General features: G+C 43.7%; 4 protein-coding genes across 4 annotated transcripts; 1 reads left to right on the top strand and 3 right to left on the bottom strand.

Annotated features, from left to right (window-relative positions):
* Window positions 1-371: 371 nt before the first annotated feature.
* On the bottom strand, window positions 372-1,306 carry BDR25DRAFT_357401 (uncharacterized protein; the record flags this gene model as incomplete). The annotated part of the gene is made up of 5 exons (XM_033695797.1): window positions 372-733; window positions 823-879; window positions 925-1,035; window positions 1,065-1,175; window positions 1,207-1,306. The coding sequence occupies 5 exons, from the start codon at window positions 1,304-1,306 to the stop codon at window positions 372-374; spliced, it is 741 nt and encodes a 246-aa protein (XP_033545316.1).
* Window positions 1,307-2,647: 1,341 nt separating this feature from the next.
* Window positions 2,648-5,300, top strand: BDR25DRAFT_231537 (uncharacterized protein; the record flags this gene model as incomplete). The annotated part of the gene is made up of 4 exons (XM_033685381.1): window positions 2,648-2,805; window positions 2,858-2,973; window positions 3,121-3,205; window positions 3,509-5,300. The coding sequence occupies 4 exons, from the start codon at window positions 2,648-2,650 to the stop codon at window positions 5,298-5,300; spliced, it is 2,151 nt and encodes a 716-aa protein (XP_033545315.1).
* Window positions 5,301-5,999: 699 nt separating this feature from the next.
* Window positions 6,000-7,726, bottom strand: BDR25DRAFT_55113 (subtilisin-like serine protease-like protein PR1A). The gene is made up of 5 exons (XM_033698731.1): window positions 7,184-7,726; window positions 6,921-7,119; window positions 6,717-6,871; window positions 6,543-6,671; window positions 6,000-6,490 (listed from the first exon to the last, which is right to left on the bottom strand). Exons 1-5 carry the CDS (start codon window positions 7,433-7,435, stop codon window positions 6,086-6,088), a joined length of 1,140 nt encoding a protein of 379 aa, XP_033545314.1. The 5' UTR covers window positions 7,436-7,726; the 3' UTR covers window positions 6,000-6,085.
* A 4,150-nt stretch (window positions 7,727-11,876) lies between these two features.
* Window positions 11,877-13,405, bottom strand: BDR25DRAFT_265148 (subtilisin-like serine protease-like protein PR1A). The gene is made up of 5 exons (XM_033686901.1): window positions 13,130-13,405; window positions 12,857-13,073; window positions 12,647-12,801; window positions 12,241-12,588; window positions 11,877-12,188 (listed from the first exon to the last, which is right to left on the bottom strand). Exons 1-5 carry the CDS (start codon window positions 13,379-13,381, stop codon window positions 11,994-11,996), a joined length of 1,167 nt encoding a protein of 388 aa, XP_033545313.1. The 5' UTR covers window positions 13,382-13,405; the 3' UTR covers window positions 11,877-11,993.
* Between the last annotated feature and the right edge of the window lie 12,521 nt (window positions 13,406-25,926).

Raw genomic sequence — 25,926 nt, 5'->3', positions numbered from 1 at the left:
GCGTAACAGGAGCTTAGATAGAGTTGTTGTGATGCTCGCATCAGCATTGAAGCATCATTCCCGAGGCATCATTGTGAGCCCGCTCCCTATCAACTGGTGGGTAAAAGGCGAAATTATCGAAAGTAACTGCAAGAATCGTCCGAATGGATTATTTTGTAGCTGTAACCGAAGCCTATTGTTCACCTATTCTCGAAATCGTCGCGAGGAAGTGTCAGCTAAGGTGCCTACCTTTTGTTCGAGGCAGCGCACCTTTAAGCCTAGATCTTCATCGATCTCCACTTGCTTAGACGACTGTCTGGCTTCTTGTAAGGCTATTAAGAAGTTCTGTATTTCATAAATACGTTAGCTTTTCATATTTCACATTTCACATTTCACATTTCACATGCTTGGCCTGTTGTTGTTAGGTATGATAAGGGGGTTCGGCTGCCTTGTTTATACTCGCAAAAGCTAGCCAGCATGATATTCTCCAGATCGACGCTTAAATTCCAGAAAATATACAGATGTATGTACACTTGCAATTCGTAGTTTAGAAGCGGTCGATGAACATGAGTGATGTTTTTGCGCTTCAGTTTAAGGCTAGGGACTGTTGTCGGGATGCTGGGAAATTTGAGTTGGCAATGATGTTGGGAAAAACAAGTCTTTGGCCACAAAAATAAGTTGGAAGTGGTAATGTGCCGACGCTGCACTCGATTGAGCGGAGCCACCGTCCGTAAAAGGGTAGCAGATTTCATGCCTAAAATAGGTGTGAGAACAACATGCCCCTAGTGTTGTTGGCTAGATTGTAAAACATAGAATAGGCTCGCTGGGCTTCTCGGAGCTCACGTTGAAGAGAGCGGATAGTTGATAGAGACGGCCCTGGTACGTAGGTCTTGGCGCGAGCTAAGAGGATTTTGTTGGGTGATGAAAGTTAAGGCGCCCGAGTACCTAAATGGTTTTTGGTGAAACTGTATGGCGCTGTGGAGAGGCACAATGGTTGCTGTGAGAGGTAACGCTTACTGCCGCTTGTTGGCGATCGGGTAGTGGAAGTGATTTCTCCTAGGGAATGTGAGACAAGCCATCATGACGCTCAAATGGCACTAAGGTTGCGAGGACGTTGCCTGGTGTCACATCCCCCGCTTGATGCGTAACCGTAGAACGACAGCTGAGAACGGTGTAGTTTGGTTTCGAAGCGCCTTCTTCAAGGAACCCTAGTCTCCAAGTTTAAACGGCGCTCGCAATCATCTGCATATGCTTGATTCTCGAGAAGATACATAAGCAACACAGGTTGGTGAACGATGGCTATGCCGTTTGACATCTTGAACTCCATCCGAAAAATAACTAAAGCGAGAAGGGTTGACTAAGCTAGCATGCATGCTTTCCGAATCCTGGGACGGTGCACTGCGCCTAGGAGTGGAGCAATACTTCCACGAGAAATTACCAGTGGATAAAGTGCAACAAAGAGGTGGAGACGAACTCAATGATAAAGGCGCATTTTCCTTTCAAAGATTCGGAAATTACTGTTTTTTTTTTTTTCGAGAACGTACGTGAAGAGACGTCAATGGCAAATTGCATAACGTCGGAGAGGAGTTAGGAAGATCTGCACTAGCTCTCTTCCGGCTAGCTCGAGGATCGCCTTCTCAACAAAACATGACTCCGTTCGACATCGCACTGCCATTTCTCAAGTTATTGTATACACCACAGATACTTCAACATATTTTCTTAAATAATCAAGCCTGAGTTTACCACTGACACAGGAAACGCATACCCTATTTTCCAGGGCAGAAATGCCCTAACAGCCCGAATATTGGCCAATAGTACAGTTGGCAAGCTAACAACACCGCGATCGAAAGTAATGTAAATGTTCCGAAGCGCTTTGCGATAAGCAGGTGCATGGGCTGTCAACCCATACTGAATCTAGCAGACATCATGCATAAGAGCATGGACTTAGAGCTGTCGAAGTTTTGTTCAAGCCTGAACAAGCTTAACGTGAACTGTTGAACCAAATTTGCTATGCGCCGGGAAAGCGCCCGAAATCGCGTGTGGCTCACATATCAACCCGAAGGCTGATTCTCGTCGCTAAGTAGCCGGTAAGTCAGCCTATGCGGCCTCCTTTCCACCACATTGCACTGACCATGTGATCGCTGATCACACAGTCGTTCCAGTGCTTCTTAGACCTCGTGCTGTCAAGCTCCTGCCCTCTGAAAGGCTTCCTTTATCTCTGCAGCAACCTTGGACCTATCTCAGCGAACGGTGTCCATGCACGCTACCTAAAGAAGAACGCTTCATGCATGTCTATCCGCGATCCTCAACTGCGTCTGCAGACATAGTTCCACATATATCAGGTTATGGATTCCTCCGCTTTTAATACGTTGGACCTTTATTTGCCATGGCAACTACGCAATGGCGGAACCTCTCGAGTCTTGTCCCACATTAGGCAAGACTTGAAGGACCGCATTATCGATGTTGTGTTTGTAATTATGTGTAAGGACTCTGAGTGTCAGCCATTGTTACATAGATTCTTCTACTTGAGGATTGAGGAGTTCTTTCTTTCGTTCCCCGAGAATTTCGTCCGTTCGCTTCTTACCTTTTGGCTCTCACGCTTAATTCTTACCATCGTCTACATCTAGTCAACGGGTTAAATCGGCCCTGTTTCCATAATACATTCCCCATGGGAAATCTGAGTTTTTTACTCGTTTTGCTCCTTTTCGAGTCCGTACGATCGATTGCATATACAGAAATCAGTCATGATGGACTGTGCGGGCACGGTGTATCTTGTTTGGGATCCATGTTTGGAAACTGTTGCAGTAAATACGGATTCTGCGGCTCGTAAGTGCTCCAATTACCATGTATAGGTAGCATGGGCTGACTGGTTTCAAAGAACGCTTGACTATTGCGGTGTAGGTTGTGAGGTCCAGTATGGGTACTGCGAATCGATACAAGGGAAACCGTCCCCTGATGGCACCTGCGGAGGGGAAAATGGCTTTACTTGCAAAGGTTCGAAGTTCGGGTATTGCTGCAGCCAGCACAATTACTGTGGCAATTCAACGGCCTACTGTGGGACAAGATGCAAACCTGAATTCGGATCCTGTTGGAAGTCTTCATCCACCAACCCAAACCATACAACTGTCTCTTCGGATTTAGCCTTGCTTTCTTCACCAATATCCAAAACTTCCCCAAGTCCATCTCTATCGATAGCTACCGTCTCTTCAAGCCCAAGCCTTCAGATGTGCCCAGAAGCCGATAAAGCAGTGTTCATAGCCAATTGCGGGGCTCAGTTTGAGATTCAGTGTGGTATGGATCACCAAGGAGGTGACATGCCTGGAGGTGGATTTTTTGAGGCTAGCGTTCAAGATTGTCTCGCAGCATGTGCAGAACATCCTGGATGCATCAATGTGGCCTGGATCCAGGGAGCGCCGAAGGGAGCCTGCTATCTCAAGAACTCTATCGGAGCGGATATTCCGCGGGACGACATTCACGGAGGTATCCTGATCAAGAACTGTACAACTGCGAACTCCACGAGTTGGCCTAGTACAAACACGGTTCCGCGAAGCAGTGCGCCGGTCCTGGCTTCCCCTACCGCAAGCTCGACCCTCTCTTTTGTACCGACCAAGACTCAGGAATCAAACACTCCTAACTGCTCTACAAGGTCTCGGCCCACCATGAACTGCATACCTTGCGACGGCCAGGCTGGGTCCCTTCCCTATTGTGGAGCAGATATCACGACCAACAACTACAATTTCACGCCCAAAACCTGCCGAACAGTGTCCTACAATTTCGCCATTACAAATTCTACAATTGCCCCTGATGGAATCCCACGAATGGCTCTCCTTGTCAACAACCAGATGCCTGGCCCTACCATTGAAGCAAATTGGGGAGACACAGTCATCGTAACTGTCACTAACAAACTCGAAGACAACGGTACCAGCCTCCACTTCCACGGAATCAGGCAGCTCAACAACAACGAGCATGATGGTGTTCCATCCCTAACACAATGCCCAATTGCTCCCGGTGAATCGATGACCTATAAGTTTATTGCTACGAATTATGGAACATCATGGTGGCACTCGCACTTCGCAATCCAAACTTGGGAGGGTGTTTTCGGTCCAATGATCATTCATGGCCCAACCTCCAAAGAATATGATGTTGATGCAGGAACGGTCGTACTCCAAGATTGGAGTCATAAAACTGTTGATTCGGTGTACAATGCTGCCGAAGATGCTCTGACTGGTGGACCACGAATAATGGACAATGGTTTGATCAACGGAATGAACGTCTGGGGAACTGATAACACGACAAATCAAACAGGCCAGCGCTTCGAACTCGAGACGAAATTTGAGCCAGGCAAAACGTATCTTTTCCGAATCATCAACGCCGCGATCCAATCTACGTACAAGTTCTATATAGATGGACATACTCTGGAGGTTATCAATATGGATTTTACGGCCATCCAGCCGTATACCACGGATATTTTGAATATCAACATCGGTCAACGGTACATGGTGCTTGTGAAAGCTAACCAGCCGTCGGGCTCGTACTGGCTTCGTGCCGACAATCAGAATGGCTGCGCAATTACCACGCAAGGAACCGACATCAAAGGCATAGTCAGATATGTTGACGCACTAGCCGTCACACCAACCTCCACATCATACAGCTATAACACTTCAGAGGGATGTGTTGACGAGCCTTATGCTTCCTTGGTGCCTATAGCCCAACTAAATGCAACAAATCAAGACTTGGAGTTCGAATATGACATCACGGTCAAAGGGGACAGCAAAAATCTGTTCCGATGGTACCTCAACTCCACCACATTTATGTCCAACTATTCCGATCCCACACTTCTCCACCTCCTCTCTAACACCGACATCACCAACTCCAGCCTTTCCATTCCAGCATACTCAGGCCCCCTCCTCCTAGACTTGCCAAACCTCGATGAATGGGTTTACGTTATCATGGAATCCGACATCGACCTCCCACACCCAATCCACCTCCACGGCCACGATTTTTTTATCTTAGCAGAAGGACCCGGCGGTTTCTCACCCTCAACGCCATTGAATTTCAATAATCCGCCCCGGAGAGACACTGCGCTTATGCCAGCGAAAGGATTCCTTGTTATCACGTGGAAGACGGATAACCCAGGGAGCTGGCTGCTTCACTGTCATATCGGATGGCATACAGCCATGGGCTTTGCGATTCAGATTCTCGAGAGTAAAGACCGGATCAAGGATACGATCCAGGATACTTGTATGATGCAAAATATGTGTCGGGCTTGGAATGAGTGGGTGGAGGGTAAAAAGTATGAGCAGTTCGATTCGGGGGTTTAATGGCAGGTATGATTAAAACATGGAACAGGAACGAGAGCAGGAGTCGCAATGGATGATTGGCATTTAATACTGATGAAAGGGGTTTAATATTTAATGTTTGTATCGACAGCATGCCTTGGTGTTTAGGGCTTTTTGGAAAACATTCGCGAAGTTACTGGTCATACGATGCTTAAGGACGTTTATGTAGGATATTTACTTAACGAATAGATGAATAACTTCCAGAATGGTGATGGTAATTAAACTGCTAACTTTGGTTTGTTGGTTATTGCGCCGATGAACCCCAAGTGTAGGGCTTTGACAAGGCTCCGACATATGAATTAGAAACCCTCGAAATTGAGTCCCGCAGCTGGGACAGAGTAGGCAGTAAACGACCATGTTCGAGGGAGTCTGCAAAATTAGGGGTTGTTAGCAAGTGCAATAAAACTCCCGGGGAAGCTGTGTGATAACATGCCCCCACCTCGACAACCTTCAGGGTTCTAGGCAAGATTGAATACGGTAACACTCATGCAAAGTTATAAATTACCACTACAACTACTAGATGCAAACCGAACCCACCTGCACTAAATAGCCAAGGTATCGTAAAAGAGAGTTATAATGAAAACCTGCTCGCTTAGATTGACTCTTATTGGAAGAAGAAGAGAAAGAAGAAAGAAGTGAACGCCGAACAATGCATCTTGGTAAGTCACTTCACTTTCAAATAGCCAGTCTCTACGACCACACCAACCCCAACCCTTTCCTTCAACTCCACAAGCCTGCCTTGGATTCAAGTTTACGGTAGTGTATGCTCAAGCAGCGCCGTTATAAGCAAGGTAGTTGACAGTACCGCTCGGGATGCCTGAAATCTTGCTCTTCTGGCTCAAGGCAGCAATACGACTGCAAAGCTGGGAAGTCTGGAGATTCTCATAGCTGAGCAGATAGGCGGCAAGGCCAGCGACATGGGGTGTCGCCATCGAGGTCCCGGAGATAGAGTTGGTTTTGCCATCGTTCCAGGTGCTGAGGACTTGGACGCCTGGGGCAAATATGTCGACCAGAGTACCGGTGTTAGAAAATGAGGCCTTAGTATCGGTGTTATCGGTAGCGCCGACGGTGCAGGCCGTGGGCTCAGACGCTGGAGAGTAGTTCTTGGCATCGCCGTAGTCGTTGCCTGCAGCGACGGCCATGAAAAGACCGGCTGAAACGGCTGCAGCGACCTGGGGCCTATGTTAGAATCTTCAGTTGGGTTGGTGGAGGCATAGGACGTACAGCTTGATTGACCGCAGTGTTCTTTCCACCGCCCAAGCTCATGTTTGCGACGGAGCCCTTAGGGCAATCGCGAGTCTTCTGATCATTCGCAGCAAAGTTGATACCCGCGATAACGCCAGCGTAAGTACCCTGAATCGGTCAGAGATGAAAGATTGCGCTTACTGGATAACTCACAGAGCCAGAAGAGTCCAAGACCTTCACAGCATACAACTTCGTCTTTTTGGCGACACCGTAAGTCTTGGAACCAATGGTCCCAGCGACGTGGGTGCCATGACCAGCACCATCAGAGTCCTGACCGTCACCTGCGAAGTTGCCAAGCCACGTAGCACCTATTCGTAGAGGTAAGCACGGTGCGAAGTTTAGATAAAAGATACGTACGGCCTTCGAATTCAGGATGAGCAGTGTAGATGCCGGTGTCAATGATGTAGGCGCAAGTTCCTTCACCAGCAGTCCTGTCATATACATATGATGAGTTTCCGTTCGCGAGGTGGGAGATGCGTCCCAGACCCCAAGGAGCGCCATCCTCGGTGAGGTAGTCTTGTGTATGGACTTGGGCGTCCTTTTGGATATATTCGACCTAGCGAGGAATGAGCAAAAAGCATTCTACCTGCACGAAAGAGAAAGAGAAAGCGACTACGTACCGCATCCAGCTTCTGAAGGTTGGCAACAGTAGCATCGGAGATCTTGCCAGCAAATCCGCTAAAGCTTCCAAAACCATACTCGTGATCAGGAGAGTGGGCGAGCAGTGCCTTGGCCTCTTCCAGGCTGGCCTTTGAAGCACCCGCCTTCATCTTGACAATGTACTTGCCTGGAATGATAGTAGAGCCCCTAGGGGTGATGACTGGTGCCGCGAGGGCATAGGGCAAAAGGGCTAGGAGGAGTGAAACGTGCATGTTGAAATAGTCGAAGGTATGAATTAAGGATAGATGGAAGACTGAAAAAGTGGATGTGTTGGCTGCTTAGTCGCTGTAGCGCTGAACTCTGCTGGCTGGAGAGCAGACAATCTGCGACACCAGTCGCCTTTTTATATTTGCTCCCAAGAGTTTGGCAGACGTGAATATTGCCTTGAATTCTGAACCACCTTGTCGACCTTCCAAAGTGGTGTCCCCAACATCAGGTCATTCTTAATTGCGTGCAGCCGTTTTGCTCCCAAACGGGCATATCAGTATCAGTATGCGGTGAGACGACAGTTGCCATGTCGCTATGGTGTTCAGCAGGATTTAGTCGTAGGCATACCTTCCGCATGGACGCAGTCAGGGTAGGGTGCTTCGCCACGCCCAGGCTGTTGGCGCGCTCTAACATTTACGTTATGGAGACCCTAGCAACCTCTGTATTCCAAAATGATTGTTAACGAGTGACCTGGGTCGGATATCGCGCAATCTTGCTCTTGTGTACCCGCTGGGGACGTAACTGCAATCATTAGTAGCGTTACTGAAATTTGGGCTACTGTGACGAATAGCGTGCTGAAGAGGAGTAATGGGGCAGATATCTTGGCTGCAGGAATTTAATCTAGAGATGAAGCGATCGAGAACGTGTACATCAAGTGCAAGGGTTTTTTCCCAGGTGGCCCTTGAGATCGACGTAGCATCCGCAGTTAAAGCCGTGGTTAGAACCGTGCGAATGCCGGCTTGGACTGTCGTCAACCATTACCGGCTGGCGGCACGAGGGGCGAAGATTGCAGCAAACCGTGTTCCATTATCTCCCTAAGCAGCACCTAATGATAGGAGTTCGGCGGATGCAAGTACAAGGTGGGAAATATGTCCGATGATATCAGAATCGTGGGCGAATGTTATTCGAGCAGGGTCTGGGATGGAGGACGGCGACTGGTAAGCACCGTTTTCAGATAAGGAAAGCAAATGATAGTGAGATCCAAGAACTGGACGGATTGGCTACAGTTGAAGATGTTGAATAAAGGTCTCAGCGGCATACTTCGATGTTAGCCACCAATTGCGCCTGGAAGATGAATAACGTCTTTTCGTGCTCCAAAACATTTATTGCAGCGCTAGTGGCCCTACAATCAAGTCGTGACCGTCTGTGTGAAGTTCTTCTGCCGTATTCGATAACCTCCGAAAGTGCACGAGGACCGTTAGATGACCGTACTTAGAAGGATCCAAAGAAGCGAGGCGTTACAGGGGAGAACGTGGTCATCGTTCAACTAACATCCTGAGCACTAAGTCCTGTGAGATGTCCACGCATGACAAGGCGGCGCAGTGTTCGAGCTGGGAGTGAGGTGGTATCGCTGCATGAGAAGGAAGGTAGTAGTGCCCAGTGTATGGTGGGGGAGTTGGTCTCGTGAGGGTCTCTGACGAAGAGGTCCGTGCACAAGATATATTAATCCTGTCCACTTATCTGGGAAAGTCCCTGGGTGATCTGTCCGGCCCGGACTGACCCGAGAGGTGTACGATTCGCTGAAACACATATCTATGTGACTGTTAATTAATTCGTCATTCTATTGAATAAGACGAAAGCTTAAAAAGACATCTGATGAAAGACGACCTACCCGAAAGGGACCGCACCAGGGAGCATTGCAATATCTCAAAGGCATGCATGCCAAGTCATGAGAGCGAGATAAGGGGATAAGGCGTATTCCATGGTGTGCCTAACAGGATGACGGTAGTTTTGCCTTGATTCGGCGGATGTTCAGATGTCTTCAGGAATCATTGCAAGTGGATGGAACTGGCTTTATTCCAAATACGATGATGTCCTTGCACAGGACGTCAACGCCCGAACCAAGTTTAACCGACTGTCAGAGTACTGAAGAGTGCTTGGCTGTTTCGACAAACTTTTGGATGATCAACGGACCCGAGAGTTCGGCAAACGGAACGGTTCCATCATATTATGGGTTTAAGATTCGAATTCCCAGTAATGTTGCGGTATGGAGGTGCGACAGATTGGTAACAAAGTTTGATGCTGGGCAATTATGCCAGATCGTCGCTAGTGAAAGTTTCTAAGGGCCAAGGAATGGTTGCTGACAATGATAAAACCCTATGAGCAGCTACCTTTTGGACGGCGCACAGGCTGCAAGAGGGAGATAGGGGTCTTGGAAGGCGTGTTAGGGGCTTGTGACCTGGGAAATCGTACCAGCTGTCAGAAGCATCGCTTGTTCTAAGGGATGGCCCGTCAGTTGATAATTGTCGTTCGAGCGTGGATAATTCCGGAGTTGCTTAATGTCGTCCGACTGCACTTCAAGGAAGAGCGCTGGAGATTGACCGCGGAAATACGAGGCTCATGTTGCGGCCCTTGAGGTAGCTGCGCCAGTACACGGTAACGGCGACGATATTTTGCTGGTATTGGCGCTGTTCCATCTTCAGAAGGTTACAAGACTGTATTCAGTGACTGCGAACTTTGCTGAGCCCTAAGGAAGCCGGGTAAAGATGGGTAAATGAAGAGACTCACAGCTGGCCTCCCCTCAAGCTGGAAGGTGAAGACCCTCTAAGCCCCCTTCATCAACGGGCGGGCTCTATTCTCACTAATGAGGTATGAATGCTCCGAGAGGAGTTCACGTTTGCTAGGCCAATTGAGACTGCGCATAAGTTGTGCGAAAATTGAGCGAACGCACCCGAGGAGCGGAATCAGTGACGTTCGCGAATACTCGAGGGTAGTTGGAGGTGCGCTTGCTGTGGTACTTATAAAACGAGAGCCCACCGCTGTTACGGCGAGGGATACCACCCTTCATGTGGTCATAGTGCTCATGTGCGAGGGATCCTGTCAGATGCTGTTTTGCTAAATTGGACCGGTGGCTTTATTGGGAGGTCGCGAGCGCAAAGATAAGAACCTTCCTAGCTGCATACTCGAATAGCAAGCATCAAAAAAACTCGAGGATGCGAGGTCAGTTCGGGAGAAGGAGTCTGCAATTCATGGAGCAAGACTATGCATCTCCTACAGGATCACGTTCAACTGGAGACGCAGCCTGTTGCAGGAGATGAAGAAGTCGAGTCGCATTCTTTGCAGCCATTGCGAATCGTGATGGACTGCTCGCTCCAAGAGCCTGCTGCATGTGCAGAAATGGTTGTCCAGCTGACGGCTAGGTTCAAAGGTCTCGCCCGAACTCGATTGACGGCATCGAGACCAATGAGAATGAGAGCGCATCGCGGCACCGCCATGTTCTTTTGGCCTTGAAGTGGTCGCGCAAGCTGACAGTGCAACCCTATTCCCGGCACATGGACTGCTCGACGCGTGCGCACTTGTCGGTTCATGTTGATGGTGTCCTGAGTATCGACGATGAATCGGACGCGTCATTGGAGGTGGTCGGCAAGCCAGCTCAGGGAGTTGAGCTCTATTGTGGTTGGTGTCAACCCTAGCTGTGCAGCAGGGTGCTGCCAGTGATAGCTTTTGCATCCCGAGAAGGCCAATGGTAGTGGTACAAGCTCGGAACAGCTTTTCAGATGATCATTTAAGCTGTAAAATAGATTTTTGGCAAGAAGAGGCTCGATTAAGGACAGCAGGAAGCTCCGACGACGCGTCGCATGCACCGGAGTCGGAGGAAGCTGCCGATATATGAGGCACTATTGTCTCACTCCAAAGCACGCACATCGGGAGCAGGCAATTTGTGGGGAAGCCTCCACTTCATAAGCCTCCACGTCCCGCAAGCCCGAGCATAAATTAAGACAATCAATTTCCTCACCACTGCGTGTCTCGCATGCCTTCGCCTATTAATTTCATTCGTTCGTGCTATGGGTCGTACCTTACTCCAGATTGACCTCGAGATGAAACTGCAAAGGAATACGCATCGAGGACGACGGATTCCACCAATGTCCTTAAACCCAGCGACCTGGATCGGTGCTGGTTTGATGCAATCTACGATGCATATCATTGATGTACAGGATCGTCTGACGATGCACTTCTTGGAACTGAAGCGGAGGCAAACGGAATTGGGATCCGCAAGGTGAGGATCACGAAACCCGAACCTGGTTCCAAGATTATCTGCCAGATTGAATGCATGGTTTCCGAGAGCTTATTTCAACCATCAATGGCCGTTAATGAAAGCGCCACATTTTGAAGTCTATATCTATGAGACCGTTTAGCAGAGAAAATTGGCCTTAATATTGGGCACGTCCGATCAAGTCGAACGGTGACGTTGTTCTGTGTGGGCTATGTAATACTGTGATCAATGAAGTGAATCCTACCTTAAACGTATTATTTATCTTTTTTTTTAGCACAGTAAGACTATGTTAAGTAAAGATCATGGAGTGAGGGCACATATAGCTCCAAAGTCAATCAGACCAGTAGGACTGCAGATCAAATACACCTCATTTGAATCATACACATCTTCAAAATAGAAACTAGAAACTACGTTTAATCATTTACCCATTCAAGGAGAAATTCCTAAATGCACCCAAAGCACGCAATTTCGTAAACTCCCAGAAACCACTAACTCCCATCTGTTCTTTTCGCGTGTATGATGAGATGTTATCAGGCTGAACTAGCGAAGCAATTGTCGAATCAATTCACTCAACCAGATGAGTTTCCGTTGAAAGCAAGGTAATTGACAGTTCCACTAGGGATGCCAGAGATCTTGTTCTTGTTCGAAAGAGTCTGGATTCGAGAGCAGAGGGCGGAAGGGGTCCTCTTGCCCTCGAAGCCCAAGAGGTAGGCTCCAAGGCCAACAACGTGGGGGGTGGCCATCGAGGTACCAGAGATGGAATTCTGTGGTTTCTATATTAGACAAGGTGTATCAGACGGCGAAGAAGGGACTTACAGTGCCGCCGTTGTTCCAGGTGGAGAGAATAGACACACCAGGGGCGAAGATATCGACAACAGCCCCATAGTTGCTGAAGGAAGCTATTGCGTCACTGCTATCAGTCGCGCCAACAGTGCAAACCGTAGGCTCGGAGGCTGGGGAATAGTTGGCAGCATTAGCGCCATCATTCCCAGCGGCAACACCCATGAATAGACCAGCAGTGACCGCGTTAGCCGCTGCGGAGTTGACAGCAGTAGACTTGCTACCTCCAAGGGACATGTTAGCAACAGCACCGTTGGGGCAGCTGCGGGTCTTCTGGTCATTGGCAGCGAAGTTAATACCGGCTATAACGCCAGAGTTGGTTCCCTGTGATACCTATCAGCCAATTGTTTCTTGATGACGGATTAGATGATTTCGGACATACAGAGCCGCTCGCATCGAGGACCTTGACAGCATAGAGCTTAGTCTTCTTAGCTACACCGTAGGTCTTGGAGCCAATTGTACCAGCAACGTGGGTTCCGTGGCCGTTGCCATCGGTATTTGAGCCATCACCAGCATAGTTGGCGAGGAAGGTAGCACCTGTAATCGATTAGTATTCTGTAGGGACCTGGGTAGTGATAGGAACATGACTTACGCCCTTCAAATTCAGGGTGCGAGGTGTAGATTCCAGTGTCGATCACATAGGCGCATGTGTTTGCACCAGCACTGTCATCGTACGTATACGAGGAAACCCCCTTGTTGACGTGGGAAATACGTCCAAGACCCCAGGTAGAGGATGACTGGGTAACATAAGCCCGATCTACGAGGTCTACTTGGTGCTGCACAATGGCATCCTTCTCAATATACTCAACCTGTATCTGGATTAGCGATGGGGATCATCTAACTGAGCGCCATTAGAGAGATGTACCCCAGGAAGAGCAGCGACGAGCTGAACTATAGCATCGTTCATCTCTGCGGCGAAACCCTTATAGGTGCCGAATCCGTAGACGTGTTCCGGGGTCTTGTTTAAGAGCTTGAGAGCCTCTTCAAGCAGATCCTGGGCGGCCTCATTCTTCATCTTGATGATGTACTTTCCAGGAATCACCTGACCAGCGCGAGGAGTGATGATCGGGGCGGCAATTGCCAAAGGTAAGACCGCGAGGAGAATAGAGAGACGCATGGCGATTGTTTGAGTGAGACGGCTACTTGAAGTGTGAACGAAAGACTTTGTGCAGAGCAAAGGGTCTGAGTGATTGTTGACTGGAGGGTAGAAAGAGGCCTCTTGGGCTTTCTTATATATTCGTGGTTCAAGTCTTCGGTGTGGAGGCAAGATGAGAGCGGCAATGCTCACCTTCCGGTTAGGATTAGTGAACAGGACCTAAAAGAATATCGCGGGTCTCCGACATGAACTGCAGACGACACCGTAGACTAGGCGTAGTGGAAAAAGCGGCTCAACGTGGGCTGTGATGCTTGGTTCCTGCCCAGCTGGGGAGGTAGCACAGGTCAGGACGGCTGTTATTCCTACAAGGCCACGGCATTAGCTTTGATAGAGAGCTGTCGGAAGGTGGGATCATGAGAACGAGCTGGCGAATACCGCCGAAAGTTCAGCAGGCTGGAGCTTGGCAAAATGCACTTGATATTACGCTGCTTACCATTTTAGGGATGTGAATTTGCTTCTCTTCAAGCGTCTCAACCTAGAACCCGTTCCTGATGGCTAGTTCAGTGTGGGAGAGTGCGGATCGGCAACGGGGCATACTAGCTCCAGCGTCTCGCTATGGCCTGACTTTGGCTCCATAAAACGCTGATTATGAGAGGGCTTCTCCTCTCATAATCAGCGTTTTATGGAGCCATGAGGAAGGACGTTGCTCATCGGCGTTGTTGGTAGAGAGCAGAAGTTGGGGAAAGTAGGATTCATTGGCTCAGCCTGTGAGATTGGAGCGGGGCGCTGGCTCAAGACGGGTTAGAGAAAGGTTGACAAGATTGCTGATATGCATGCGCCACTGCTCCCCTGAAGCCCAGGGTCCATGTGCTCGGGACGAGCCGTCACCGCCACCTCTGTGGGCCAATCGTAGGAGGTCGGTCGAGATGGTGATCAACTAGAGATCTGGTTTGTGCAGAAGGTAAGAGGGGACATTGAAAGCCGCAAAAATGTGAAACAGAAGTAGATGTATAACAATGGAAGAGATATCAGAATAGCATAGACAACTTTTCAAATCGAGGAGAGGAACCCTTGACATCCATCTCTTTCCAGGTTACCCATAGACCTTCGGCGACCCTGTGATAGGCCGCGTTTTAATTAACGATGCTCTTGTTTCTCGCAATTTGAGAATGTGCAGTGCCGATCGTATTCCGCCGCCCGCCTGGTCAGCAGAGCCATGGAGTGTTGAAGATGTAGGTTCGGAGGTGGTGGACCAATGAAAGACTTGATGACACTTCAGACTCATCCGAAGAAGCGAAACTTTTTTGTAGCCTTCCTTTTGAGGGGACGACGATCGCTCGGCGTCGCTCATGACTCGATCCAGGAGATGTGCGGACTTGTCTGCCTCCTAGCAGGCTATTAGGTGTCGTATCGATCGCCTGACCATCAAGCTCACTAACGTTAAGCTTAAAAGCACGGAGCAAAAGCACCTCCTCGTTTTGGCAAGAGTGGCCGAACATCAATTTAATTCAAGACAGACCCTAAGCCACACCACCAGATAAGACGATAAAGCGGATACAAATCACAACAAATAGTAACGGAAATCGTCTGCTACAACCGTCTAACAGCAGCGGGAATGCCAGGTACCTACTCTGTATCTTCTGTTGTGGTTGCAGGTTACCTAAGTGACCTGTTCGTAAACTGTTCGATGACTAGGCGCCTTAGCAAATCGCCCAGATATGGCTCTTGTGAGAGTTTACGGAGGGCAACAGTCCCTCCCCAGGAAGAAGAAGGGTATACACGAAAGCGGAGACGATTGGACAGAGAGGTTTGCTGATACTCGCGGATCTCGCGCCACTGCTAAGTCTCTGTTGAGCAACGGATCTCCCTGTAGACGGGAACGGGAGGTTTCCAGAACGAAGTGACAGCCGGCATTTCTGCGCAGATTCTGCCTGGAAGTGCTTTTTGTTGAGTGCCGTTGTCACCATGGTGTCATGAGGGCTTGTTGTGCTGCGAAGGCACAGATTTTCAGGATGGGGTGTGGAGGTTCCAAGGTTTGCTGCAGAGGGTTCCTGGGGCCACGGCTTTTGTTCGGAGCGGCCAATGACCCGAACACCTGTTTTATGCGAACCCAGAGCCGCATTCTCTTCATCTATATTCATCTATTGCGACCAGAAGAAGTTTCCATTCATTAATCCATGACGGTGCTCTCATGGTAATGGATCAGCGGTCCTTGCGGTTGGGAAAGCTTGAACTCGATGTACCTACCTGCCGTCTCTCTTGATGTTGTGTCGCGGATGTACGAAAGGCTGCACCCTCTTACACCTCGCCCTCCTCAAGTACAACCTGGGGCTGTCCCACAAACGCTGCTCTTGCTCTCATACATCGGCAAGTGACCACCTTCAGTGCTAGGGGCAGGCGCTCTAGAACCCACCCGGCTATGCTAACGACAGGCTGAGCTTTCGCCAAAATGTAGGATGATTTCCAGAATACATCGAGGATTCTGTTACTCAATCGAAAGACAGCACGCATGGAAACAGGCTAGAACATGCCCTCTTTCTAGAATAGCCGCCGAATATGTAGGTGAAGGTGTTGCCCCTGCCCCAGGACCACACTACTCGCCACATCCCCTCCGCTCCTGCAGGAAATCAGGCTCTTCATTGGGTTAACCCACTACCCCTATTGCCTGTCCCTTCCTACAACACATCAGATGTTTTTTCCAATGTCTACTGCATATGCTTCGCTAACCCGGAACCTGCAGCCACTCTAATTGATCACACACTCAACTGCTAAGCACGGCATTAAGCCTCGCTGCTTCAGTTTAAGCGCGGTTTTGATTTGCCACACACCAGATCGACGTCAATGAAAGAGACCTTGGAGAAATCAGCGTCTTTTGCCTCTTCCTCTTCTAGGCCTTCTTTGCACGGATTAATGTCCCATATAGGGATCTCTGTTATGCGCAATACTTGTATGGTGACAACCTTCCTCGAACAACTTCGCTTCGGTGCTCTGGAAAAAAACGGAACCGGGAGCTCATCTTGGGATGCAGCCGCATAAACTCATAGCCGCCTGCCGTTTCAATCGAACTGTGACCAGCACCTGCCTGTATTTGTTGGTTAGTAAATTGATTTGCCCGCAAAGATGCAGATTGGACGATAAACACATTTCCTTGGGGGCAAATTCTAACCCACTTCCCTCAATTTCCGCATTTTTAGGCGACCTGATACGAGCGGTTTCCAAGGTTCCCGTGATGGTAGCCCAATACTCAAGCATATTTAAAGGAAGCGTGGTACGTCGTATACTTTGTCCTGCCCTCACTTAAGATCTTCATTCAACGCGATCACCCCAACCATAACTTTTGTGCCAAGTCCTTAAGGAAAGACCACGGATATGAGAAGGGTGAGGTTTAGAAGAACTTAGGCACTTCTTCATTTCGCATCCGGAAGGCACATCTCTGAGCCGGACCCTGGGCATCCCCGATTGACATTTGAACCCTGGCTTATATATATGCTCCTTACGGGCACTCCTTACAGTTCAATGGACTTTCATTCAATACTGCGTACCAAACAACGGTCATATTGAATTACAGAGCCCTACAAGCACTCCGGTTGTACATTAAGCCACGCATATCTTCGTCATATCCCTGTACGAAGTCCACCAACTGGGGGGCTTTGGTCACTGCGGGTTATGATCTTGAGGACGGTCCTTTGTGAAAGAACTCTTGTAAACTTCACTGCTCTTTCTGTAGGTAAAGCATCACTAACGAAAAGCGAAGAGAGGGGTTGGACTAAACCTCACTAGACTACCATAAGGGCTGCAAATTTTTAGAGCTGGAAGATGGATCATGCTTGGCTTGAGACAGTAGCACGATGGATCAGTCATATGCATTCCTTACCGAAGGTGGACTGGGAAAATTCTACCAAGGATACCGAGTTTCTCCATTAACGATTTAACACTGTTGATATATCGGACGGGCATGGTTGCTTCACTGCCCTTGCATAAAATTCAATCTCAGATTCTAGGTTGTTTCAACAGTGTTCGAGAGTTCGATCTAGTCTGTGCGGTCAGGAGCGACCCACGCTTAGAACCTATCGGCAAGTGCCGCTTCACCGTTTACGAAGACTACAGTTGCTATAAAAAAGCAGAGTTAAGCGTCGGAACCGTCAGTCTAACTCTAGTTCGTTTAGAAAGGGGGTTAGAGGATGTTTAGACAGCTACGGCGATGTAGCCTAGAACTTACATCCATGGTGGTTAATCGACGGGGTTAGACCGAATTCGATGCATCGTACCAAATTTAGTTTGTAAGCGGTCATTCTTCCATCCTTGTGCATACTTCGGGACGGTCGACTTATTATGTCGCTCATGGAGCATGGCATGGCGTCGGTGGGGGGCTTAGAGAGATAAAGAGTCAAATAGAGTTTGAGAGAGTTCCGAGAGCGCGACCAGCTGAGTAGATAGTTGCTAAGGATTATAGAGTGCTACTAGATAGTCGTTAATTAACGCTCTTGAGTAGCTCTCCCACCCGAAGCCTCACCCATCCGAATGGGAATACTTAAAGCCTATACCTCAGCCTTAACTCACCATATTCAGTCTTGGGGCGCGTTATCAGCCTAGACCGACTCCCGGGCTAGGCTAGGCCAGATTAATATTCACTCCGACCATGCCCAACTAGCTAATCAGACTAGTAGTCTGACCAAGCCCGCCCTACTATTGACAGAGTGGTTACTATTCTTGCGTCGCATGCTAAATGTCAACTTACCACCCTATCACAGTAGAAGAAAGTATACTAGGGATAGTAAATGGTATTTATTCAGTAGTCTGTTTCTACTTTTAACTGGTAATGTGTGTGCTAAATCATCTGATTTTGAACATTGAACCGTTTACGCTTTTAGCCTCTAAAGTGTTTACAAACCCCTTCTATTTCATATTAGTACTAGGATGTAGAACCACTATAGCTTTCGATTACTAACTAGCATGTCACAAGCAGACCTCTTAGAGCATACTGTGAAGCTATTGGGAGCACCAAAGCCATGGGAAACTGAGTTGATTGTTAAAGGGGTGTATCTAAGGGTCTATATATGCATAGAAGTGGGCTAAACAGCAAAGTGCCTAGCAGGCAATATGTAGCCATAGAAGGCAGCAGTGGTTTCATGTATGCGAGCAGGTAATGGAGCTCGGAGAGCACTGTAAATACAAACACATGCTGCCACCACCCTGACTCCGTTAACTGCAGTTTAATCTCTTCTAAAAATACTGCTCTGTCGCTTCTATGGACGCCGGCGAACGCTCAAGCTTATAATTATTCCATTCCTATTCCTCTATGGACTCTACTCACTTCCAAACCTTGCACCACACCGAGATATATACATACCTCCTAAAATACCAGAAATGACAGACCTCGCTGAATTCTGGAAGAATCTCACCAAAAGTCTCGAGAAGAGTCACCCAGAATACTCGCCCCCCATGGTCGACCAGGTGGAATCAGCCGAGAGGATACTTCCTGGGAACCACCAAAGACAAGGCTGGGCCCAACGGTGGTCTGGATATGATGCAAACGAATCCCGAACACGACTTTCCGCAACCCTACCTTTATCCTAATCATCTCGTGTCGAATCTTGAGGTACCAGAAGAAGGGAGATCAAAGTCGCTTTTCATACCCGTCGTTTCCCAAAACTTAATGCGTAGGCATTATGGATGACAAAGGCCTGGCCAAAGATATAGACGGGAGGTAGCATCGGATATAGCTCGCCAACTAGGAGATAATAGACTTATTTGTGTATGATGCTGAGAGAGCGTGGAAGTGCATTGTAGATAGTACATGTAGAACGGATGGCAGGCGTTGCGAAAAGGTGAGGAATTATTATGAGTTTTTTTTGGGATGAACTGGGAGTCGCAAAGGTAGGTGAATAATAGAGGAGGTATCAATTAGGTGGCGAGAGCCAAAACTAGGTGGATTGAACAACAATGGAAGGTCTGGCGAGTGAGAAAGAGCTCCGAGGTGATATATAGCGTACGGAGATGCGCTAGTCCGCACAGGATTATGAGTGCAGCTCCAGGACCTACATTTACATGTGACTCAGCGTCACGTCTTGAGAATATTCATAAGATATTGTTCATGCGCATTCCTGAAACTGACGATCTAATATCCCTAAAGACGGTGCTAAATGTCGAAAGCGAGCAATAGCATCACGGAGCCCGTTCTGGAGAATCCACCAGGTATTCAAGAATTGCGTTCATTGATTATAATTAGTACTGCTCTTGTCCAAGACCCCTCCCTGCATTGAACATCGGATCACAACGGATTTCAATGTAAACTGATCTTATCGCCCGCTTAACTTGATCAGAGATGATTAGAGATGATTGCGGGTTCAAAGAAACCCTTAATCCGAACCATCCGAATCTGAAGGGCGTCATTTGCGAAGTGTCTTCCAAAACTTAATTTCACAATCCTTTTTCGTAAAATTGTTCCCGGAAACCTCTGGCCAAGGCGAGTGATGAGCTTTATTATGAACAAGAGACGGAAATTATCGTAAGTAGTTTTGATAGAACTTAAGGACTTTCTAAGCTTGGCGCTGGCGTTCTTAGCCTAACTTCTAGATAAGACGAGAGAAAAACTTGAGACTTAGGCTGAGCTACACAATATCTGTCATGTATGTCACATATTACTAAATATTTCTGAAAAAGACAAGCAAGTAACTAATGAGACCTCCTACTTGCAACAGGATTTCTAGATCAAATAGCAAGGGTAGTAAGGCAGATAGCTTGAAAGATTAAATCAATTGATAAAAGGGATGAGAAGCGTCACATGTCCCAACAATCGTATGGCAGGTTGGCTGATTTCATTCTGATGTCCATCGCGAAGCCGATCACAAAATGTATATGAATATCCATCACATAACTTATTACAATACAGTTGCACTAAGGCTACAAATTCGGACTAATCGGAGGACAGACCATTAAGCAGAGTTGGCAACAATTAAGTTAATTAAGTTAAGGTAAATAGCTTAATTAATTAACAGATTTAGCAGCTTTTACTTAACTTAATTAACTTAATAGCCCTAAAAAAGGCTAGCTTAATTAATTAACTTAATGTTGAATAGGCTCTGACAGCTAGCTGCTTATAGTATGAGCACTTAAGTAGCAAGAGTAAGAGTGGTGTACAGTGTGCACAGCGTACAAGGTAGGTAAGGTAAGGGCAACATGTTTCTAGTTCTATTACTCTTATCTTTCCTCTGTACAGAGGAAAAGAGGGATATCTAGATGTTTGCGCATAAAGGTTTACGCATAAGCATTATATAACAGAGATATGTAGTCCTGCTTATGCGCAATTGCTTATATCTAGACTATAACGCTGCTACTGCGTACAGACACTAGCAACTTTTCTTTTTATTTAAAAAGTTACTTTTTGTACACATTACCTCTCTTTTATCTGTGTAAGTCTATCTAATTACATTTTACCTTTACTTTACTTTATTTATTAGGACTTGCCTTAGTAATGCTGTACATTAAAATAAGCTAGTTACACTATGTAAATAGCTTTATAAATAGTGTAAAGTATTTTAGGCTATTATTATTTAGCTTTTATACGCTTACCTTATAAGTAATTTAGCAGTGTATAAACTATTTTATGTAGGGTTTTATGCTAGAATAGTGTAGGATCTTTGTGTAGGCAGGTGTGTAAAGAGGTGTATATAATAAGGTCTTTTTTTTTTTTTTACTTTTTTTTTTTTATCTTTTACTTTCTAAGCCTTACTGTATAATTCCCTAGCTCTTTTCTCTTTTTATACAGTGCTAACAGTAACAGATACTCCTGCCTGCACACACACACACACACACACACACACACACACACACACACACACAGAGAGAGAGAGATATCTCTCTAGCCTTCCTCCTTTACCTCTAGCGCTGTTAGTGCAGGCGTCTTTAACATCTTTGTGCAGTCTAGCAGCCTAAGGCGCATCTGCATTACCCTTTTAACTAGTTCTGCTGCTAATTAGCAGTTTATTTAGTGTCTTAGTATAAATATATAAATTTTTTAGCTCTTCTGCTTTCTTCTTATATAAAATGCTAATTATAAATAGGCTAAAAAGTAGCATGTAGTAGCTTTACTATCTTATAATATTAATATTATTTTACCTACTAGCACTAATCTGCAGCTGTAGGCAGCAAAGGTTGTGTGTTATAAGGGGTACTTTTATGCAGTTTTAGTTTAGAGTTGTAGTTAAGTCCTAGTAACTCTATGTGCTTATTATTATAGCAGCACTACTAGTGCTTTTTTTTTTATTAAGTGTTATATGTTAGCTAACTTCTAGGCTAATGCCTATGCCTTATGCGTATAGCAGAGCTGTGGTCTACATTATAACTACTATATGTAAGGGGTGGTAGCTTTTTCTTCTTCTGTATACTAGATAAATAGACTATCTTTTTTACATATTCTTCTCTTCTAATTTTGTAATAAGAAAAATAAGTGCGTATAATAAAAAAAATAAAAGAAATAAGCCTTATATAAAAGTGTTGTTAGTCTAGTTAGTCTAAGGCATTTTTGCGCACAGGATCTAGCTAGTCCACAGATGCTTCTATCTAGACAGAGAGGCAGTTAGTTAGAACTAATAATTAAAAAGCCTAGTTTAGTGTTTTCTTTATATATGCATCTACTAAGTTATTTTTACTATTAATTTACTTTATTTTAGTAATTTCCCTCTTCTTATATAATTTATAAAGTAATATAATATTAATTATAAGTTGCTTTTTACTAGTAGTGCCTAGCTTAATAAGGTAATTATACAAAAACCTTAAATCTATGTAGATTACTACTAGAATTAGTAGTAGTTTAAGTGTTTATATAATTTACTATAGAGTTGTACTAAAAGTAATTACATTGTTAAACCCTCTAACTATTCTATATAGTTTACTAGTAAGAACACTCTTAGTTACTTTTTTACACTTAGTAGAATTCTAGTGTATAATGTTGCCTAGTATTTTAAAGTAGTTGCTTTACTTTATATAGTCTTTATTACTTAATATAATTAAGAATCTTAGCTGTAAGCTAAAGTTTTTATTATTAGCAAATAATCTATTTATAAAGATAAACAGCTTTACATAATTAAGCTATAATAGTAGAAAGGTAAGACTACGCTTACTATTGTCTATCTGCTATTAGATTTATATGTTAAGTGTGTTAATGTTATTATGCAAAAGGTCTATAGTTTATGTAGTAATAAAGAAGTTAAATACTGCCTCTAGTTAATACATAAATATAATATATGCCCCTCTTACACATTACTTAATATATTATTATGTAGCATCCTTATTTTTTAAGTTAATTATATAAAAGTAGCTTACTTATCTCTTCTAAGTAAGAACTACTATGTTATGCATAAGTTTAATTTTTTTACTATTAAACTTAATAAGTTGCTTTTTTACTAGAATAGTTTTACCTTTTATATAAAACTTTACTTTTTATAGTTCTTTCTCTTCTTTTTATGTAAAATTCTTTATTATAATACTTAAAGTGTTATTTATCTATAGGCTAGTAATACTAAAGGTGTGCTCTTCTTTATTAGTAATTAAAAAGTAGGGGTTATATAAAAAGATGTGCATACACAGCTTTTTTTTATAGTAGTTATAGTATGTTTTAAACTAATACAGTTCTAATTTAGCAGCTTTATATAAGAGTTATATAACCTAGAGTATTATATTTAGTAGAAAGCTCTAGCGCATTTTCTTTAGTAGCTTTATGTATAGCATGCGCATAAGCTTATCTATTAATTAGATATATACTTATATAATATTACATAGTTTAAAATGCATTTTGTATATAGCTCTTAGGCTTACTTCTATAGCTAGAAGTAGTCTCTAGCTTATTCTCTAAATAGTTAGTAACTAAGTAAGGATTTCTTCTTTCTTTTTATCTAAGTAGCTAGCAAACACTAGGCAGGATTTCTTATATAGTTAAGTTGTTTTACCTTTTACTTTTTATATAAGGTAGAAGTTAAAAATTTAACCTTTATGCTTTATTAAGTTATACACTATAACTTTAAAAGTGCTGTTAGTAATTAGAGTGTCTATCTCTATACAGTTTAATTTCTTAAATAGTTCTTTAGGTGTAGTAATTACACTGTCTGTACAGAGCTTAATAAATAAGGCTTAATTATTCTTTTTCTTCTAGGTTAGAAATACCTAGTCTAGACTTTATGTAGGTTTTCTTTGCCTTTTACTTCTCTTAGTATCTATATCTTTCTTTTGCACTAGTGCGGCATTGCTATTCTAAGGGGCTTAGTCTATAGTAGGCTCTAGTTCTACCTTTGTAATATTCTTATAAAGCTGTTTTCTCTTCCTCTTCTTTAAGAGATCCCTTTATATAGGGATTAGTTTATCTAGGTTATTTGTTGTAGGTAAGTTATCTTTCTTTTTTTCTTTATAGTACAGTTTAACTTGTGTATATTAGAGCTTTAGTAAGCTATTTTTTTTTTTAATAATAATGTCTCTCTCTTTAATACTCTTAATCTTATATAGGCTAGTCTAGCCTTTTTTCTTTCTCTATGCTATAATTTTTAAGCTAAAGGGGAAGTTAAGAACTTTATGTGTTATAAAGCTATTATAAGTGTTAATTACATAATTAATGTTTACTTTTACATAGTTTTTTTAAAGTATCTTTATTACCTTTTATATAGCGCTTGCTTATGTAATAATGTCTAGTAATAGTAGAGAGTCTAGGTTAATTCTTAAGTATGCTCTAAAGACTAGCAGCGTAGGTACTAGACTGTGTAGGCTAGCTATGTTGTTTAGAGCCTTAACTACTATCTGCAGAATAGCCTTATTATCTGTACAGTTACCTAGCTTAGTCTTTAGGATGTTAAACGCTTATTAGAGAGGTGCGTGTACACGCTTAACTTTTCTAACTGCCTAATATGCTTCTATAAGCATCTGCCTACATGTAGCTTCTATAATCTTTACATAAGCTTAAAAATCCTTTAAAGTAAAGTTTATACTAAAGTTATACATAATATAGTCTAAGGGTTCTTAATAAGTGTTAATCTAGCATTTGCACAGTGCATCTTAGGTATCTTGTGCAGACATAGATTTTAGGAATGTGGCAGCCTAAAATAATATATCTATATTAATAATATGTAAAACATCCCTATTATTAATTTATATAACATTAATAATAACTTTATAGTTAAAGTAGGTGTTATTTTTAATTATAAACTTAAATCTTTATAAGGCTTAGTTATATAATTAGTAGAGGTAGCAGAACTTCTTAATCTTTTTTAGCACTGCAGCATTAACATTATAGCTAGCGCTAGTTAGCATCTTCTAGAGTCTCTCTGTGCAGGGGTGTCTAAATTAGCAGTAGAGGCAGTAGAGTTTTAATTTAGTAAAGAAAAATATAAATTCTTCTTTACTAACATTAAAAAAAAAGTGTCTTTATTTTTATATAATAAAGACAGTAGTTTTGTCTTTATGTATAATAACATTTAAAATGTTGTTAAAGTATGCCCTAAGTTAGTTAGCATCTGCTAGTAATAGTAAGAATAGTGTTAGAGTCTCTAAAATGTAGTATGTAACTAGACTAATTAAGTTTTAGATTTATACAGTACTAATTAATCTCTTTAGTGTCTAGCCTTTAAAGCTAATATCTGTTTAGCTAGGTGTCTAATTAATTTCTATACATAAGTTTTTTTATATGTACACCTTAAGTTAAGACTTACTAACAGTAGAGATTTTTACTACGCCTATGTTCTATAGTTTACCTTAGTATACTGTACAGTATTAGTTATTAAAAATAAACTACTTAGCATATTCTTTAGGTTTAATGCTGTAGATGTTCTCTTCTATTACATAGTGTAGATAGGCAGTAGAGGTAAAGTAGTTAATAGCTTTTTTAGCATCCTTACTCTTTTATTTTATTTTCTTTACATTATGTAAATTATTTTTTTCTTTAGAGTAACTTTTAAAGTCTTAAATGTATAAAGTAATAGCTTTATATAATAAAGTCTTATTATAGAAATCTTTATATAAGGTGACATACTAGTTCTTTACTTACATATAGTTATTATAAGAGTAGTTTAATAACTAACATTCTTTTTTATAGCAGATAAAGCACTTTTTTGTCTGTGTACAGTTGTCTCTAGATTATAGCCTAAACCTAGATAAAAATCTTTCTTATTATTCTTTTCTACACAGAAAGAAGCTTCTTTTTTATTATGTAAACTCTTATTATATAGAGTTATATTAGTAGTCTATGTAGTATACATTAGGCAGTTCTTAGAGGTATTAGTTTACCTTTTAGTCTATAGTAACTTAAAGTAATGCCTATAAGTTACTAAATAAAGCTTTATATAAGAGCTTAATAGTAAATATAGCATGTTTTAGTTCTAGTTATTCTTAATAAGCTTATACAACAGCAGTGTGCAGTAAAACATTCTTTTAAAATTCTATTTTTAGTGCTCTTTATATAAGCGTAAGCTTGTTAATTATTATTTTAAGAACTTTATATAAACTTTTATTAAAGTTTTTTTATTAGCATTATGTAAAAGTTATTATTATTTAGTCTATCTAGTACTAGCTATAGTTTACATTAG

The sequence above is a fragment of the Lindgomyces ingoldianus genome, assembly GCF_010093535.1.
Source record: "Lindgomyces ingoldianus strain ATCC 200398 unplaced genomic scaffold BDR25scaffold_24, whole genome shotgun sequence".
Classification (NCBI taxonomy): Eukaryota; Fungi; Ascomycota; class Dothideomycetes; order Pleosporales; family Lindgomycetaceae; genus Lindgomyces; species Lindgomyces ingoldianus.
This window is presented reverse-complemented; position numbering and strand designations above follow the sequence as displayed.

What these genes read in the sequence shown, in the direction of transcription:
- BDR25DRAFT_55113 (XM_033698731.1), bottom strand. Translation starts at nt 7,435, where the DNA reads ATGCACGTTTCACTCCTCCTAGCCCTTTTGCCCTATGCCCTCGCGGCA. An exon ending in ACCTTCAGAAGCTGGATGCG is followed by an intron (nt 7,120 to 7,183) that starts GTACGTAGTCGC and finishes ATTCCTCGCTAG; the next exon opens with GTCGAATATATCCAAAAGGA. An exon ending in ACACTGCGGTCAATCAAGCT is followed by an intron (nt 6,491 to 6,542) that starts GTACGTCCTATG and finishes CATAGGCCCCAG; the next exon opens with GTCGCTGCAGCCGTTTCAGC.
- BDR25DRAFT_265148 (XM_033686901.1), bottom strand. Translation starts at nt 13,381, where the DNA reads ATGCGTCTCTCTATTCTCCTCGCGGTCTTACCTTTGGCAATTGCCGCC. An exon ending in GCACCCTGAATTTGAAGGGC is followed by an intron (nt 12,802 to 12,856) that starts GTAAGTCATGTT and finishes AATCGATTACAG; the next exon opens with GTGCTACCTTCCTCGCCAAC. An exon ending in CCTGGAACAACGGCGGCACT is followed by an intron (nt 12,189 to 12,240) that starts GTAAGTCCCTTC and finishes TAGAAACCACAG; the next exon opens with AATTCCATCTCTGGTACCTC.